The sequence below is a fragment of the Arachis hypogaea genome, chromosome 6 (assembly GCF_003086295.3).
Source record: "Arachis hypogaea cultivar Tifrunner chromosome 6, arahy.Tifrunner.gnm2.J5K5, whole genome shotgun sequence".
Taxonomy (NCBI): Eukaryota; Viridiplantae; Streptophyta; class Magnoliopsida; order Fabales; family Fabaceae; genus Arachis; species Arachis hypogaea.
In genome coordinates this window covers 29,637,155-29,656,789 of record NC_092041.1, presented here as the reverse complement: position 1 = coordinate 29,656,789, position 19,635 = coordinate 29,637,155, and the positions used below count along the sequence as shown (strand labels likewise).

The following is a 19,635-nucleotide window of genomic DNA, read 5'->3' as shown; positions in this document are numbered from 1 at the left end:
TTTAAGGGTTTATAGGGCAGGAATGGCTTAGATGATAGAAAGGAAGCATGCAAAAGTAGAAGAAATACAAGAAATTGAAGGAATCGCTGAGTTGTCAATCCTGACCTCTTCGTACTAAAACGATCATAACTTGAGCTACAGAGGTTCGAATGAGGCGGTTCTAGTTGTGTGGAAAGCTAACATCCGGGGCTTCAAAATGATATGCAATTTGCCATAGTTGCCTCCTAGTTAGGTGACGCGCTCGCGTGGTATGACGCGAACGCGTGACTGGTGCGGCAGAAAATCAATGCGTACGCGTGAGCGACGCATAAGCGTGACAAGGTGTCACGTGCTGCAGATATCAAAAAACGTTGGGGAAGATTTCTAGTTGTTTTTGGCCCAATTCCAAGCTCGAAAACATAGATTAGAGGCTGCAGAGTGGGGGAATCATTCATTCACACATTCATTCATAATTTTTAGGTTTTAGATGTAGTTTTCTAGAGAGAAAGGCTCTCTCCTCTCTCTAGGTTTTAGGGTTTCTTCTTCCAATTTCTCTTTAGGTTCAGGTTCAATTTTATTTTAATTTAGTTTTCTCTTACTTTTATTTGTTTAAGCACTTTAGTTCATCTTCCTCCTTTGTTATTTCCCTTTTTTGCCATTTTCATGTGTATGAGCTATTGTTACATTTGATTTATTCTAATGCAATTTGTGTTTTCTATGTTTATTGTTGCTCTCTTTATTTGTTAGTCATTGATGCTTGTAATTGGTTGTTTAGATTTATTTTCCTTATTAGTTTTTTATACTTTTATTTTATGCCTTCCAAGTATTTGATAAAATACTTGGTTGGGTTTTAAATTAGATTTTTATATTCTTAGCTTGTCAAAGTCTATTGTTGATTGGTAATTGAAAGTTGCTAGTTGGCTTAAACTTCACTAAATCTACTCTTTGATTAGAACTTGTGAACTTAAGTTGACTTTGCTCACTTGACTTTTCTTCATTGTTAGAGGTTAACTAAGTGAAAGCAAAAAGCAATTACCACCACAATTGATGATGATAATGAGGATAGGAATTCCAATTCTCAATCCTTGCTAGGAATTTTCTTTGTTATTAGTTTATTTTCTTGTCATTTACATTCTTTGTTCAATATTTAAAAACCCCAAAAATACTTTTTCATAACCAATTATAAGTACACTTCCCTACAATTCCTTGAGAGACGACCCGAGGTTTAAATACTTCAGTTAATTTTATTGGGTTTGCTTAATTGACAAACAAATTAAATTTGATTGAGGTTTAATTGTCGATTTAGAACTATACTTTCAACGCGCTTATTTTTGTTAAAAATCTTTACCGACATTTTTTCTCCATCAGAGTGAACCCCGAATATGGTTCCCTTACTGTGTTAATTAGACACCTTGGCATCATAGTTACCCGTAGTTAGGCTTCATCATAATAACATTTTAATGTGCATCACAGTAAGAAACAGTGCTATCAGTTAGGCGAACATTCCCGCATTAGTAATCTCAGGCTATCAGTTAGGCGGACACTTTCGCATTAGCAGTTTGGCACAAGGCCCATTCAACATACACTTTTCATAAATTATTATCCATTTCGGTTATCTCTTTCATACATGACTTCTCATTTTCCTTCCTCTTTACTATGTCTCCACATCACCAATTATATACACATATCCACATCACCTACATTATTAAACGTTCCTCCGCATCACTACCTAATTACACATACCTCTGCATCACCAATTAACCTTAAACCTTCCTTGGTTATTCCAATGCTACTGTTTTAGAATCCAAAACTTGGTATTGAGGTAATTTGATCATAGTTTAAGTTGTACTATCTCTTTTAAAAAAGATGCTATCATTGTTTTTAAGAAAGTGCAGAAAAAATAGTAGAGGCAGTAAATTTGTTTAATTCACTAAAAATCCAATTTTTACTCATAGCCTTTTAAAATTTATAATCTTAAACAAGATTCTTTCAGTTTTCCAACAAATCAAGCTCCAGATCATTACCATGCCACATGAAAAAGTTATAAGGTTAGAAACACAGTCCTGCCTTTTAGAATTCTGTTTTCAAAATCTAGCGAACAACTCATACTTTTTGCAACATATCTAATTGGTTAAAAAGTCAGCAAAGGTTGATGCAAGAAGATGAGAGCTATGTTCCTCAAACTCCTATGAAAATTGAAGGGTTGAAGAAGATTGCATGCTAGCCATGTTCTTATGTTGGGTCACTCTCGGTCTTCTCTCTTTTTCTTTCTTTGAATTAGGTGATATACTTTGTAAGTGTTTGAATGAGTGAATGTGGGATAGGTGTAAGTTTCATATGTGTTTCGTGGCTTAAGGAGAAGGATGAAGTAACACATATGTTTAGGAGCAATGACTAAGCATTCATTAAGTTAGTTGGTTAGTTGACCATGAGGTGTGGAAATCAAAAGGAAATAAAGACTAATGTTGTTGTCTCTAATTATGGCTAAACTACAATTGGGTTAGGTAAGCTAATGGTTTAGTTGATGTTAGGGTTTTACATAAGGATAACTAAAGCTTTGATTTGCTTTATCCTATGGCAAAAGTATTTTGGGTTAAAAATAAAAATTATGATCATGTACTAATTGTTAATTGATGATGCATCTAGGATTGTTCTTCTATTAATTTATTATTTAGTGAATTTAATAAATTAACAAAATAAAAAAAATTTGATTATAGCGGTAATTAATTAATTATACAAAACTTGTTGTTTGAAAAAGCTAAAAAGTTTTAGTGCCATGAGTTATAATTCTAACTTACTACCTATGTCGTATATATACCTAAACAAATGCGTGTCGGTGAACGTCATAAGGAATGAGAAATCTCAGGTCTTGTGGGGTAGGGTGGTTACATAGTAGACGATGATGAGTCTATATTTGTCCCCTATATCAACCGGATTTTGAAGAAGCTATTATAAATAGAAGCTTCTTTAATGGATAAAGTAATAACAACAAAATCAAAAAGAGTAGAGTGATATATGTTCTAAAATCATAGATGAAGAAAAATGAAAGTACATATCAATGAGACCTAGAAGAAGATTGAGAGCAGATATCGTGGCTAATAAACGTGTGATGGATAAGAGAACGAAAGCGAATAGCTCTAGAAATAAGAAGAGATCCGTAAAAGAAAAAGCAGCGAGTGTTCACCAGAGAGAAAAAAGGGACTAGCGAAAATGAGGAGGTAGAGTTTGAAGATGAAACTATCAAAACTTGGAGAGTGGGAACTCAATTGAAGTTGACCTGCAACGATAATGAAACAGAAGTAGCATATCTCAGAAAGGAACTAGTTGAAACTAAGAAGATAAATGAGATTTCTATCGTAACAAGAATAAGAAAGAGAATAATGACGAACCGTAAGCAGTAAAGGTGACATTTTTCAAGAACTTTTCTCTCATATAATTAAAAAGAAAAGATCTTACATAATAAAATTTTTATAGGTGGTATCAGATTGCTTGGTTGATATTTGTGGTGTTTTACTTAGCTATTGAGACTAATAAGGGTGTAGGAATCTTTAGTGATTTGTGTTTAGAGTTATTTGTATATTTGATTGTTTGTTGTTTTTTGAATTTGAGTTGTTGTGAACTTCTGTTTATCGTTTTGTTTAGCACGAAGTGCTAACATTTTTTTTTTGTTTGGGTCGAGAGTCTTACCAACCATCGGAAAAAAAAAATAATGTACCTTAAGGACACATATTAATATTACAAAATAAAAAAGTTTTCATTAAAAATATAAAAAATTTAAATTTTCAATACATTTATTTTGTATGTATTAAATAAAAACCTTTAAATTTTTTATTAATGGTAAGTTTATCATGTATTTTTAGGATATATGTTAGCTAAATCCAAAATTTTTTCATTTGTAATCTTAAAATATGTTCTTAAAACACAAGATAAATAATAATAATAATAATAATAATAATAATAATAATAATAATAATAATAATAATAATAATAATAATAATAATAATAATAATAATAATAATAATAATAATAATAATAATAATAATAATAATAATAATAATACAAGTACGGCATTGAAAAGATGATCCATATACCTAATCCAATATCATTAATATTAATATTAGTTTGACTTTCAGAATTTAACAAATGAATGTCCTAAAGTATTTTCAAAGTGAAAGATATAAAAAAAATGATTTTAAGATGTTTATTATATAAAACAATATTTAAAAAAAAATCAAAATTTCTTTTATATAAGTTACTTGAGTCCAGCAAAAGTCTAATTTTAAATCCGCAGTACTAGAGGAATAGTTTTGGAAGAAGCATCCAAAACAAGGTTTGGTTGCAAGTTGCAACGAACAAGCATTAATTGTTTGCTTAGAAAAATGGAAATTTCAGCTGTGGAAACTGGAAAACTCCGTTGGTCAACGAAATATGAATGATGTATGTATGAATGCTCAACGCTTCAGACAGCTAAGGTTCCACCACTATCCGATAATTAGAGAGTGCCGTGTTTCCTTTCTTGTTTTTCTATTATTAGTTTATTACGGACAAAAAATGAGACTACTCTAGCTAGTTACCAATATTACTCTTTCAAACATGTTTCCTTCTCACAACACTTATTTTCTCCAAATTAAGATCTTCATTAATCTAACACCAAAACCCGAGATCCTCGGAAGTTGTTCTACTTCTCTGGCGGGATGAAGATTATTCATTCATGTTTTTCTACTTGTTTCTCTGTCAAAGAAGAAACCAAACAAGGTATACTTTGTAATTAACCATGTGATTATTAATGTGTTCTTTTATTCCTCTTCTCTTTAATTTCCACGTCTGAATTTCATCCAATTATCAGAAGAAGAGCCGAATAAGGAAGACGAGAGTGATGGAAACTTTCGGGTCTTCACCTACAGGGAGTTGGCATCAGCCACCCGTGGTTTTCATCCCTCTCACAAAATTGGAGAAGGAGGTTTTGGCTCTGTCTACAAGGTTATATAACTTATAAACCTCTCACTCTTAATATACCAGAGTTTGAGTACACACTAAAATTTATAAATATTAAAATAAATCTAAAAAATTTATTTTGATGAACAAAAATATACTTCCGACCTAATTGATAGAGAATAATATTTTATATGTATTTTAAATTTTGTTTATATTGTACTCTTTTATACTATAGAATATTTCATGTCACGTGGAATGGCATGAAATTATGTGTGATTGGTTTGTTGTGAAGGGGGGGCTCCGGGATGGGACATTGGTGGCAGTGAAAGTGCTTTCCATAGAGATGGAGTCCATGCGAGGAGAGAGGGAGTTTGTGGCTGAATTGGCTACGCTTGCAAATATCAAGCACCAAAATTTGGTCATTCTTAGAGGGTGCTGTGTAGAAGGAGCAAAAAGATATCTAGTCTATGATTACATGGAGAACAACAACCTTCACCACACTTTCTTAGGTACTTTAACCTAATTTATTGAATTACAGCTTGTGACGAAAAAAGCCTTGAAATTGTTATTATTATTTATAGGTTCGGAGGAAAGTAGGATGAGATTCAATTGGGAAGCAAGGAAGGAAGTGTCCATAGGTGTGGCCTCTGTTCTTGCGTTTCTTCATGAGGAACTTAAGCCTCATATTCTGCATAGAGATATCAAATCAAGCAACATCCTTCTTGATCGAGATTTCACACCGAAGGTCTCGGATTTTGGTCTCGCAAAGCTACTAAGAGATGACAAGTCTTATATCAGCACTCGAGTTGCTGGGACATTGTGAGTGCTACTCATGTGTTGATTAAGATGAATATATGTACAAACTAGGAAGCTATATTTGATCCTTTTGGGTTTTCTCTCAAATCATTTGGCACAGGGGCTATCTTGCTCCAGAGTATGCTAGTTCCGGACAAGTGTCGCGAAAATCAGATGTTTACAGCTTTGGAGTGCTACTCTTAGAAATTATTAGTGGAAGACCGGTGGTTGGTGCTTATGAAGACAGGGAACGTTTCATAGTAGAGAAGGTATGAAAGTTGTAACAATTCACCAATTACACATCTTTCCACATAATTAGGATTAAGAACATAAATAATTTGTCATGTTATAGAAAGGATAAAGCATTTAATTTGTCCTTATGTTTTTTATCTGTTTTAAATTTATCATTAGACATTAACTTTGTCTAAAATATTAGAACAAAGTTAAAAATGTTTATGGATAGTTTTGACAGAAATCGAAAATGTTAGCAATGAGATTGAATAAATAGAAAACGGTAAGAACAAAATTGAATAAAATTAAATGTCAGGAATATTTTTGAAAAAAAAAAAAACATACTTTTACTATGTGGTAACAATTGGCAAATGCATTTTGAGAAGATGATGCGTAAACATGTATGTGTTTTAGGCTTGGGCAGCATATGGAGAGAATGATCTATTAAAAATGGTTGATCCAGTGCTAGATATGAACTATCCTGGGGAGGAGGCGAAACGATTCCTCATGGTGGGTTTGCTTTGCGTTCAAGAAACTGCAAAGATTAGACCGCGGATGCCAGAGGTTGTAGACATGTTGAAGAACAAAAAGGACATGGAATGTGTACAGATTTCGAAACCGGGTTTTGTTGAGGATCTAAGGAACATTAGAATCAGGCAGGAAGTAATGCATTCATCGGAAGAATCAAGTTCTGGTGGAGCAACATTTGCAAGTACTTCATCATTGACTACTTCTACTCTTGCCCGTTAGAAACTTTGCAATTCATTGCTTGAGCTTAAATTGTAGAGTTGCATCACACCAAATTGTTAGTCAAAGTCTTTGCGATCTCCTTTCTCGTTTTTTTTTTTTTTCTTTGCATTTAATTCTATTTATTCAATCATTATTTTGTTGAAGAGTTGGGTGCAGAGTCACATTGCCCATGCCCACAATGGTGGGTCACTCCTTTTTTATGGTCAAATCTTTAATGTAAATTAGGTCATAACCTAAAGAAAATGATAAATTGGTGTAACACTTGAGCCTAACCTATTTTATTTCCATTTTCAATTGTTTTGATTTTACTTATTATTCGTTATCAAATTGTTTTATTTTTTAGTTCCGTGTCAAACCAAGTGGTTACTTATTGAGTTAAAGTCAAATTTGAGATTATTTGTTGTTTGAAAAATGTTATGTGCATTATATTTTTCTATAAAAATAATTGAAAATCTTAACTCATTTTTTTAATTATATTTTCAATTTTTAATATATGTTTTGATATTTTTAAAAAGTGAACATATATTTAAACTTTTATTTAATTAAATGTTAGGAGTATAATTATGTTAGAATAACCAAATAAAAAAAACCCGAAGAAATGACTAGTGTGAATAATACTTGTCAAGAAAGATTAGATGGGACACATGAAACTCCACAAGAATGAAAATCTGTCCTGTGAATAAATGGGGGCAAGGGCAGAAATGTAGGTTCCGATTCCATATATAGTAACTTGTATAATCTCCGCGAATGTGTGATTATCAAATTGTCTTATTTTATATATACATGAATTTATTCTTGTCTCCAATTTAAATCTCTCTCCCGCCACCAAGAATTATGTTATATTATTATTTTAGAATATTTTTTCTTTTAAATTATTATATTTTTATAATAAATATGTCATGTATTTTTAGTTTGCATTGAAAGTTAGATTATGTTGAATTGTGTTCGATTTAATTTACGATTGTTATGTTTTTTTATGTTAACTTAAAAAAAAATTAAGGTAACATCTATAAATACCCAAGAATATTTGTCTTTTCCATAAAAACAATTAAATAGGAATTTGCGATAAAAATAAGGAGACGAAATCTTTCTTTAAATAAGGATGTGATAGAATATCGGAATTCGCCTCCAAAGATATCTTTTATCATCTTATCATTGAAAGAATAAATTAAGATTCCTATTCAATATTCATTAATATCTCTTTTGTAATTGTTTTTGTTAAAAATGATAGATAAAAAATATAAGAAAATAATTTTTTTTTACCATAAAAATGTAAAAAATTGTGTACACAAAAGGTAATATAAATGCCATATTTCAATTTATTTTAGCCCACAGAGAAGAGGACGGTCCATATTCTTCGGCCCACAATTTAGGCTTTGCACAAAGTCAATAAAACTAATTGAGGATAAGATTTTGTAAATCATCATTATCCATTGACAAAGACGTGATGAAGGTTTATTTTGTCTGTCTCTAGCCGTTGGACAGAGCAAACCAATTAAATGGGTTTTCTAGTACATCTATGTATAACAACAAAATGTTATAGTATGTATATGAGTACACATTAAACTGTGAACCTGGCCGACATATTTAACCCATGAATTGATACATTGGAAGTTTGGAACAAATAGGCCAGGTGATTAAATCTGCAGGTTTCAATGGAGATTAGTCAATTCGATTGTTCTATTGCTTTATAATGTGCACATGTACATTGGTCAATCTACATATACCATCAACGGTACATATTTCAAGTTGCTTATTTATTTATTTGTTTTTTATTTTTCTGTTATATTTTTTAATTTGATAAGTCAAAAATTTATTCGTTGCGATACTAAATTTTATTTAAAGGTTTGTTGGTAGCCAATGAATTACTAGATACTCAAGATAAAATTTAAATTTATGATACTTATTTAAGTAGACTAATAAACTAACTACTAATAAACTAACTACTATATCTACCCGACTTAATTTCAAGTTAAATAGACTAATAAACAAACTACTAATAAACTAACTATTATATCCACTCAACTTGATTTCAAGTTGCTTATTATTAGGCAATACACCAATAGCATAACCCATTTATGTTGAAACCTAACTGGCCAACTAACCCATCTGGCTTAAACCTGGTTAGTTTAACGCGCAAGGGTTAACTGAACTGGACTACTAGCCTATTTAACAACCCTTCTATGTATAATAATTTTATGGGATAGTGATTAAAATTAAACGAAAAAGGTTAGAGTCATTAAATTTTATAATTTGTAACTATTAATTGATTATTATTAATATTTTAATAGTATAAAATTATATTTAATAATATAAAATTATTTATCTTTTTAATAATTAAATACTAATTAAATTTTAATAAAAATATTAACTTTTTAGACTTTCTCAAATTTAAACAACGAAAATAAATATTTCTTAGTAAAAATTTATTTCATTTCTAAGACTTAATTCCAAATTTTATATATATATTTTGCATGTAATGATATTTATAATGTAATGATATTTATAATTACCATGTTTACCATGGTTATAGAACTTTAGCAATATTGAAAAAAATATTATTAAAATTAAAGTAATATTTTTTTATTATCTAACGACATTTTTTAATTTAAAAATAAAAAATAAAAATATTATCAAAATTTTAAAAAATGTTATTATAATTTGAATAATATTTTTAAAATGTTTCAGAAATGGTTTTGTTATATAACTATAAATACTGTAGAATCCACCTATATATCATCTTATTGACCAATTCTATGCTGACAATAGTACAAAAATCAATGTAATTAGATAAATACTATGATATCTAAAAAGTGGCATCTAATTATTAAAAAAAGTTAAAAAATAATACTTAATTTAAAAGATATAACAATAAATAATTTTTAAAAATTTAAAATTTACTATAAAAAGTAAGTTAGACAAAATTTAGACACTAACTTATAAGCACCATAGAATTTGAGGAGTGGATCCTCTCTAAGTGAAAAAAAAATTGGACGGTATTCAGTATTAAATCTAACCCTTTATTACTTTCTCGTATTTATTTTTAGTCTTACTTATAGAATTAAAAGTGAGAAGTCACACTTCATTCTTTCAAATGTTAAAAAAACTTGAGAGGATTTATTTCCTAGAATTGGCCATGTAATTATATGAACAAACTATGCACAGACATGGAGACTCACGAAACCTGTTATATATATAATCCTGCAAAGACTAAAAGTTTAAAAGTAAGTTGCATGTCGACTACACAAACTGCATGCGAATTAGTAACGCTATGGACATACCATAAGGAAAAGGGGGCTAAAAACAGCTATATTTGTTCAACTACATCATCTGATAAACTAAACAATAAAAAACTTATTAAAAAGAAAATGATAGTCATCACGATTTTGAAACAAATTTGCATATGGCATAAATGATATTGATTGTCCTGGTGTATATATATGTCGGAAGTCTTGTGGTAATTAATAAGATTAGTTCATTTTATTTTGCACTAGTACGCATTAAGTTGTACGTACAGTTCTTAGAACACTAGCAAATGAAATAATAATATGTATGACTTTTGATGAATATAAAAGTCTTACGAAAATTTCGGTGTATGAGTGCAAAACGTACATGTATTATTATTGGGGAAAACAAAGAGGTTAAATACATATGCAGTTATTGAACAACGATCTGAACAGCAGCGGTGCACAAATAAAGAAGAAATGGCATTGGTCCAATTTTCTTGAGCATATTTACCTAAAAGGTGACTCCAAAGGGTAACACAAAAAACATTTAAAAAAGACTAATAATGTTTTAATAAGTAGCAAAAGGACATGCAATTCTTTGTTCCCTAGCTTGGCTTATTTTTATATATAATTCTCAGTCAACTTTAGGTTCATTATCACACTCTAACAGTTTATGGTGCTATTATTTTTTCAACGAGTCCAAAAAGGTAAACTAGTGGCAGCTCAACTAGGAGCCTAATTTGAATTGAATATATTCAAATAATGTATAAATTAAATAAAGCCAAGACCTTAACCTTGATAATGATAACAAAAATGACAATACAACAATGAAAATGATTGGTGCTGCATACCTCATAAAACTTTGAGATGACAAGGATCTTGACTAGAAGGAGGGACAGCACAAGTTAATCAACCTCTAAACTGACAATAAGAAAGGAAGTGAGGAAGGAAAATATTGGAAATTAAAATAATTTTTTTTTAAAAATCACTTTTTCTTTTGTAATCTTTTACCTAATGTAACCTACCCATCTACTATATCTAATCAAGTCAATGACATTGTTGATTAGGAAGGTTAAGTTGATGATTAACTTAACACAATTAAGCATAATTAACTATTAGGAGATTAGAAGCTTATACTATATGTATTAACATAGAAAAATTAAGAAATGAGCAGTTATAGATATCTACTAGCTAGTACATATTAAATGTATTTCAATTCTTAATTTCCTTCCCTCACAAAAGAAACATGGGAAAGAAAGAAGAATGGACCAAAAGGAGATCAAAACCAATAATAACCACACTTGGCCTTTTCCTCAGTTAATAATAACATACAGCATGCATGGCTCCTCGCACGCCATTTGTTAAGGCTGTCAACGTTTTGACGAGCTCTACAAATGGCATACAGGGAGCCAGGCACACCAAGTATGATGATCCAAAAAAGGAAGGGAAAAAAATTCAAACTTAGCCTTGTTTCTCTCTTGAAGAACATGGAAGATGCATGATAACATGAATTGAGATGACCAAGTTTTTTTGCTTCTGAAAATTCTGTGGAGCTGAGCTGAGGCATGAAGTGATCTACAAGTATATTTCCTGTGACAAATTGAGCAACACATATATATAGCACGAAGAAATAAAGGGCCTTCTCGTATACCCCTCCCCCCAAAATGACAAAATTACCCCTCTGAGTTCCCTTGACATAGCTAATTAGCTATATAGTGCTTTCACTTGGGAAGAGTAAACCAGGCAGTTTTTTTTTTTTTTTTTTTTTGAGTTATTATCAATTTGGCATGAGCAAAAAGGCAAAGCTATTTTCGTGGGAGAAACAAAAAAAAGACACTATACCCGAGTAATCTACCTTGTGTTTTTTTTTTCCCCACCCTTTTAAACTCTTTAAAGGTTAGAAATAGAAACACCAAATATGAAAAAGTTGTGGGGTTATTATACAAATATGTGAGGAGGAAAGGGTAAGGGTAAAGATATTGAGGAAGAGATAGTGAGAGGGGCTTGTCCTGTTTACTAGAGTCTAGGATGGCTCTAGGGATGTCTCAGCATTCAAAAACCCTCTCTTTTTTTCTTTTTCCAATTAAATAAAAGGGCAAGTCATTTTTATCTTCAGAAACATATTTGTCTTCAAGCGCTTGGATCCCTTCAGATTCCTATTCCCTTCAACAATTGAACTTCTTTTATAAAGAACAAGATATTTCCCTCTGTTGTCCTTTTCCCCTTACACCTTGTGTTGTTCTTTTTCTTTTTCTTTTCTTTTATTGTTTTTAAACTATAATATATACATGATATATATATGCAGGAATAAGAATATAACTATTGATGGGAATTAACAAAAGGGTGAGGGCCTTAGGGAACACTTAGGTACCTGTTTACCTTCTTCTACATTATTTCTTCCTCATACTTTTCCATTGAGCCTCGACCAGTTTCTTCATTCAGTCATTTCAAATCAGCTTAGATCACTTGTTGCCAAATAAGAGGAATTTCAAGCAAGAAAAAGAAAAGATCAAATATCCTCTAAGTTTGTAACTATGACTTATCTCTATATTCTCTTATTAAATAAAATGTGGTAGTAGTATCAGCATAGTGTAACATGTTAAGTTGAAAGAGAAAAAAAGTATCTCCCCGTTTTGGTATTTAAAAATATATAATCAAACTTATCTTTCAACCTGTTATAAAAACAATTTGAATATTTTTAATGTGTCTCAACCATTATAGCAATACAGATTTTTCTAAAGTGATTAATAAAAGTATTAAGGACAAGGGTGAGAAATTGAAGTCCATACTTATCTGCTCCCAAATGATTGAACCTAACAACATAAGTCAGCAGTAGTTACATTGCACACGCCAGTTCATAGAAATTGCTCTTCAATCCTCAGATGAAATAATTGAAATTGTCAAAAAAAATGAAAAAAAAAATACACCACACACAAACACGTACACGCTCACCATATTCAACATGGTAATAGCATAATCAAAGGGGTGGGTTGAATGATTTTATTTGCATACACATAGACATAGATGGTAGAAAATAATAAAAGGGGTTGCTCCTGAATTGCATAAACAAGGGTCACATGCAAAAGTATAGTTGGCTGAAAGAGAGGGTTCCCTTCAAGTAAGACAGGAATCTAAAGTAGGACCAGAACAATTCCCTGAAACAAAACATGGTCAAGTTGAAAAATAAAGCTGCAAGATTTTCCATACCAGAATCTTGTGGGAAAAAGTAGTCCACCATACAAATTTATAATAATAAATAAAAAATGAAAAGCTTATGACATGAAATAAGAGCTACATTACTTAGTTGTGCATGATTGGAGCTTCTCTCTTTTATTTCTTTCTTTTTCCACGGGGAACCGAAACCTTTTGGCATTGTCCTAGTGTTTGGAATAATAGACTTGTTATCCTTTACTTCACATTGCAGATTCTTATACCATACCCCCTGCTAGTATTTTCTTGTGTTGTTTTTATATACTTATATGTTGTAGTAGCAGCTCTTGTTGCACATGCATTCTGTCCAAATTGAAATTTTGAAAACAACAACTTATTACTAATTCCATCTTATTCATTAACCTTATAAATCTCCTCGCTTCATTCACGGCCGGCTCATTATTACTATACTAATTAATGCTAATACAATATAAAAGGAATGACAAGATTTACCTTGATGCATTCCTTCTTATACTATAAAGCTGGATTTGAAAAGGAGATTGAGACCGGGAGATAGAAATTGAGAAACTGAAATTAAATTAAATTTTTATATTATATTTAGGATTTGTTTGGGTGAGTTTTTAAGAAAATTTTTTTAATTAATTTTTTTTAAAAGATCTTATGAAAAAGTAAAAGTAATTTTATGTTTGGATATCTTATTCCAAAAGATCTTTTTATTTATCAATTATGTTTGAGTATAATAATATAAAAGTATTTTTTTATTTATTTATTACATGAAAAATATCTTTTTTTTAATGAAAAAAGATCTTTTAAAAAAGATGTAAATTTCAGTTTTTCAAAAAATATATTTTTTATTTTTCTAGTACTTTTATTTTTACTATTAGAAATTTGCCAAATACATTAAAAAATAAAAAAGATCTTTTTTCAATAAAAATATCTTTTTTATCAAAATAATGACGCCTAAATAAGCACTTAGTATAAATTATAAAATATACTGAATTGAGTTATATCTAATTATCTAAATGTTTATTTGGGGTGCTATTAAGTTTATATATAAAAAAATTTTAGCGTATTTGGTAAATTCCTAATAGTAGAAGTAAAAGTATTAGAAAAATAAAAAATATATTTTTTCAAAAGTTATAATTCGCATGTTTTTTTAAAATATCTTTTTTCTTAAAAAAAGATATTTTTACATAATAAATAAAGAGTAATGTTAGGAACCAAAAGGGTATTAGGCAAAAACCAGCCAAATATCTTTGAATAAATTCAAAATCTCTATGAGTTAATATATATGGATGTTTCTTCTGCTAAATATCAGAATGTTTCTTTTTCATACTAAATGGATGTTCTTTTATATATTTTTTGAATTTTTTTGTATTACAAATGTGAATGTCTCTATTTCTTTAAAAATTTTATATTTTTTTAAAATTTTATAAATATTTAATTATTTTTGCTAAAATATAATTGGATGTTTCTTTTGTTAAGTATTAGGATGTTTTTTTATATTAAATAAATATTTTTTATAATTAATAAAAAATACAAAATACTATTATTATATTATATAATAGTTAATTACATTGAATAATGAGACGATTTGGTATTCAGTAGCTTGACTAGCTAACAGTAACAGTAGCCACCAACATTCAACCGTGCATTTTCTTCGACGAGTTCTATTCGGAGCTTCATAACCCGCAATCGCAATAGGCGGTGGCGACGATGATGATGACCACCACAACGATGGAGGAGGAGGAGGAAGACATGGAAATAGAGAATGACGTTTATGTGGCTCACGAAATCGACCCCGATTACCAGTTTGATGCAGCGCACTTCTTCGATTTCACGGTGCAAGAATCTCCCGTTCAAGTTCGCATAGCCGAGCTTTGGTTTGAAACCCCGCCAGCTACCCTCTTTCGTTTGGTTTTTTTATAATTGGCTTTCTCGCGCATTAGGATGTTTAAGACTGGATAGAAGGTGGTCGCACTGGGGCGGCAGTCTACGACGTCGGTACGTGCCATATATTTGATGACGTGGAGTTTGCAGAGGCGCGTGGTTGAGGAGGGAAGAGGAGAAGGTTTCGTCGGTGACGAAGTCGAAGGTGGACTTCGTGTTGAAGCAGTTGTCTTGGATGCGCTTGTTGAGGGCGTCGCAGAGAGTATGGAAGTTGCCGGCGCTTCCAGTAGCATTGGTGAGAGAGAGGTCTGTGTGTCTGATTGTTGGAGGTGGATAGGTTAATGTGAAAGAGAAGAAGAAGGCTTTTATAAGTTTTAATTAGGTTTACTTAATTAATTTTAAATTTTTTAAATTTTGAATTTAAAAATTTAAAATTAATTATTAATATAAATTAATATGGTTTTGTTTAGTTTTTGACTCATAACCTTTTGGTTCCATATACTTTTCTATAAATAAACAAAAAAGTACTTTTATATATTTATAACCAAACATAATTGATAAATAAAAAGATCTTTTTGCATGAGATATCCAAACATAAAATTATTTTTACATTTCTATAAGATCTTTTGAAAAAAAATAACTTGAAAAAATATCTTTTCTTAAAAGCTCACCCAATCAAACCCTAAGTATCATATTTGGTCTAAAATAAACATGTAAATTTAGGGGCAATTTACATAAATAAATTGTTTGCCCTTTAAATTTATGCAATTGCATTCTTTCAAACATGAAGATGCAAATACATTGTTTCATATATAACCGCTACTAATGGTAGCAATTTACGTAAACACATAATCCGCTATAACCAGCCGCGGATTACATGCAAATGGGAGAATACATAAACCGCTAGAAGCTGTCGCGGTTTCTGTTTATTGATGATTGGCTATAAACCGCTACTGATAGTAGCAGTTTATGTGTATAGAGACACGCGCGTAAACCGCTAAAGGTAGAAATGATTTAATACAATTTTGGTTAATATTACGATATAATATAATGATACAAGAAGCATGTAGGATAAAAACAAATGTAATAATTTTAAATAACATAAAAAATTAAAAAAGATAATTAAAAATAATGAATTATGATTTTAAATAAAACAAAAATAATTAAAAATTGTAAGTCATAATTTAAAACTTTTAATTTAAAAGAATTATAATTTATAAAATCGTAAATTATAAATTCTTTTATCATATAAATTAGTACCCGCAATCTATATTGTATATTACACTTGTGGAATATACCAATTTAAATTTATATTAATGTATTACATAATTTCATCTATGATATAAAAAATAATTAGCATCGTAAACATGTTATATTGTTTGAATATTGTAAACAAAATAATAAACAAATATTAGAAATAAAATATTTTTAACTCAAAATTAATCAATTGTCCTAGTCCGAAGTTTGATGAGTAAACACCCAATTCAGTCCTCGTCCATTTTCACGAAGGACAAAGCGATCCCTGTCCAAAAAAAAGGGACACTTCGACCCTCAACCTTTTTATTATGGGACAATACGGTCCCTCTATTAAAAAATTTATTAAATAATAATAAAAATTAATTTTGTAGGGGGTTTTATTTGTATTTTGTGGGGGTTTTAAATCTCCACAAACTATTAATAACTTTGTTTTTAAAAAATTCCTTCATCAATGGTGGTTAAATGAAGAAAAACCATTGATAAAAATGATGCCACAAAATAAAAATAATTATAGTATAATACCTTTTAAAGGAAAAAAATATCATGGAATAAGAAATAAAAGAAGAAAACTTTAATGTTAATAATATTGGTATTGGTGATGATGACGGTAGAAGAGATAATGATGATGATAAAATATGGTTACACAATAAAAATAATAGAAGTAAGAGTGATAATAATGAGGATGAAAAAGATAATGGTAATAGTGGTAGTAATTGGTTATATTGTTGAAAAGATTTTTGTGGGAGTTTAAAATCCCCCACAAAATACAAATAAAATCCTCCACAAAATTAATTTTTATTATTATTTAATGAATTTTTTAACAGAGGGACCGTATTGTCCCAAAATAAAAAATAAAAAGGTCGAGGGTCGAAGTGTCCCTTTTTTTTGGACAGGGATCGCTTTGTCCTTCGTGAAAATGGATAAGGACCGGATTGGGTCTTTACTCGAAGTTTGATATATTCTAATCTTGATTTATTTTTATATAATTCGTTGCAAGCTGATACGAAATGAGTTTTTAAACGTAATTTGTTGAATTTTATATCATATTATTTAAATCAACAAATCACAAATACTTTTTTAAAGCTAAAAATAATTTAGTAGGGTTAGAATTATTAACAACATCGAGTCACAAATTAATATAGAAGGGAAATAGTAGTTTGTGGCAGGCTCCTACTACTTACGTGAAGCTATAATTTTCTTCTACTTTCAGCTAACTAATTTGAGAAGGAGTTACATTAATTCACCTAACCTTGTATTGAACTAATAGGAGGAGAGAGCTTTAAGTTTGTGGTTCTTAGTCACAAACTACTGTTTCAAATCTTTTCTTTCGAAAAATTTTAAAAGAACTTATACGATTATTAAAATCTTAAACAAAATAAATCATTTTTATTGACTAGATAATTTCATTTATTTTAATAGATACATTAATAAAGAGGTTAGTTCATTAATTTTTACTTAATTTAAAAATTTTTATGTTAGATTAGAAATGAAAGAATTATTGTTGTTTATCTGGCTATGAAAGTAGGTGATGGCAGATCAACAAGATTTTGAGAAGATACATGGCTACAGTTGGGGAAGCTGAAAGACTCCTTTTCGAGACTCTACTTGATTTCAAATAACAAAAGATCCGTGATTGGGGACTGTGGATTTTGGGATGGGATAGAGTGGGTTTGGAACTTTTAATGAAGAAGGAAACTTCACCAATGGGAGACTGATAGTTTGAACCAAGTTCTTGATATCTTACAAGCTGTAAGATTGATAGAAGGCGCACAAGATAGAGTGGTGTGGAAATTTGATAAAAAAGGCGTTTATACTACTAACTCATTTGTGTAGGTGTTGCAGGTACAGACTATGACGGAAGATATTTTCAGCTACAAGTCCACAAATGAAATCTGGAAAGGACTTGTGTCCCCTCGAGTAGAGTTGTTTACTTGGTTTGTGTTGGTAGGTCGAGTTAATACAAAGGACCGATTGAGTAGATTGGGCATCATAGAACGAACTGATAATATTTGTGTAATGTGTAAAAAGGAAATCGAAAGTGTATAACATTTATTTGTTACGTGTGAGTATGCATGGCAGGTGTGGTGCATATGAATTAGTTATGTGGGTCGTGCATGGAGCATCTCAGGGTCCATAAAAGAACACTTTGAGAGTTAGAGGTCATTGCCCTTGAGGAAAGACGCGCAGAAAACATGGTTAGTGGGGTTCTTCTCAGTTATATGAAATATCTGGTTGTATAGGAATGAGTTCATCTTCCAGAACAAGACAATAGATGTTGTAGACTGTGTTGCTATGTCGTTTTGTTGTTCTAAGGATTGGTGCAAATAATCTATGTTGTTAATGACTATGTCGGAGATGACACAGGGTTGCTTAAGTTTATGTTTGTGTCTTGTATGCTCCACTTAGTGTGTTGAGCTTGTTTACTCTTCAAAAAAAAAAAAACTTTAAATGGTAATAATATTCTCAATTAATATTAATGAATATAATTTAAAGTAAAATGATAGGAATAATAATGATTAGAATTAGATAAAAATAGATTAAAATATGTGTAAACACTTGAATTAGATAAAGATTTGATCGGTTTACTCTGATTTTTAACTTTAAGTAGTTTTAGACTTATCGAATCGATTTAAGATTTAGTTTATCGAATTTAGTTAAACTCACCAGTCCGATTTAGATTTGATACCTATGCATTAACCTTATGAATTCTCTTGTTTGATTCACGGCTCGAAACTCATTATTACTATCAACCATATAACTTGTTATTAAAATCAGTTATTAATATTATATAAAATATATGTTACAATATAAAATATACATTAAAAATAAATTAAATAATATAAAAATTTATATATAAATACATAATGACTAATTTTAGATTAGTTTTAGTGTACAAGTTACTAATTAATGCTAATACAATAAAAGGAATAACAAGATTTACGTTGATGCGTTCCTTCCTTATACTATAACCTCCTGTGATAATTCGTTAAATACTGAACATGCAAAATTTATCTGAAAAATAAGGCAAATATATAAATATGTAATAAATTTTTATTTCAAAAATAAAATTCGTTTAAATAATTTTATCATATTTGGTTAAATTTTTGTTTTAAAAATAAAACACATATATTAAATGTACAAACAAAAAAAAAAAACCCAACCATGTGTATAGAATAATACATATGTTAAAAAAAGTACACATTAAAAGAGAAAATTACAATTTTTTTTGTCTTGTCTTCTTCATTGTTGATCCCCACCTTTTGTGAGGATAAAAGATGCAAAATTTTAAATATAAGATATGAAATTAAACTTTGATAATAAAAGATGTTATATCCACATGTGCTATTTCACATCATTTTTAATATATATTTTATATTTTAATATATATATTTTATATAAA

The 19,635-nt window shown here is 29.9% G+C and overlaps 1 protein-coding gene and 1 long non-coding RNA gene across 3 annotated transcripts; one reads left to right on the top strand and one right to left on the bottom strand.

The window, feature by feature from the left end:
- The first annotated feature begins 4,233 nt into the window (after positions 1-4,233).
- On the top strand, positions 4,234-6,984 carry LOC112696523 (putative serine/threonine-protein kinase). Of its 2 annotated transcripts, none has more exons than XM_025749322.3 (6): positions 4,234-4,734; positions 4,826-4,959; positions 5,207-5,423; positions 5,496-5,733; positions 5,831-5,978; positions 6,355-6,984. In XM_025749322.3, exons 1-6 carry the CDS (start codon positions 4,674-4,676, stop codon positions 6,688-6,690), a joined length of 1,134 nt encoding a protein of 377 aa, XP_025605107.1. In that variant the 5' UTR covers positions 4,234-4,673; the 3' UTR covers positions 6,691-6,984. The 2 variants fall into 2 exon arrangements, with proteins under 2 accessions (XP_025605107.1, XP_025605106.1); XM_025749321.3 differs by having other exon boundaries at positions 4,330-4,734; positions 5,150-5,423.
- Positions 6,985-10,284: 3,300 nt separating this feature from the next.
- LOC112696522 (uncharacterized) lies at positions 10,285-13,489 on the bottom strand. The gene is made up of 2 exons (XR_003150734.3): positions 13,218-13,489; positions 10,285-13,072 (listed from the first exon to the last, which is right to left on the bottom strand). It is a non-coding gene; the product is annotated as an uncharacterized lncRNA (long non-coding RNA).
- Positions 13,490-19,635: the final 6,146 nt, after the last annotated feature.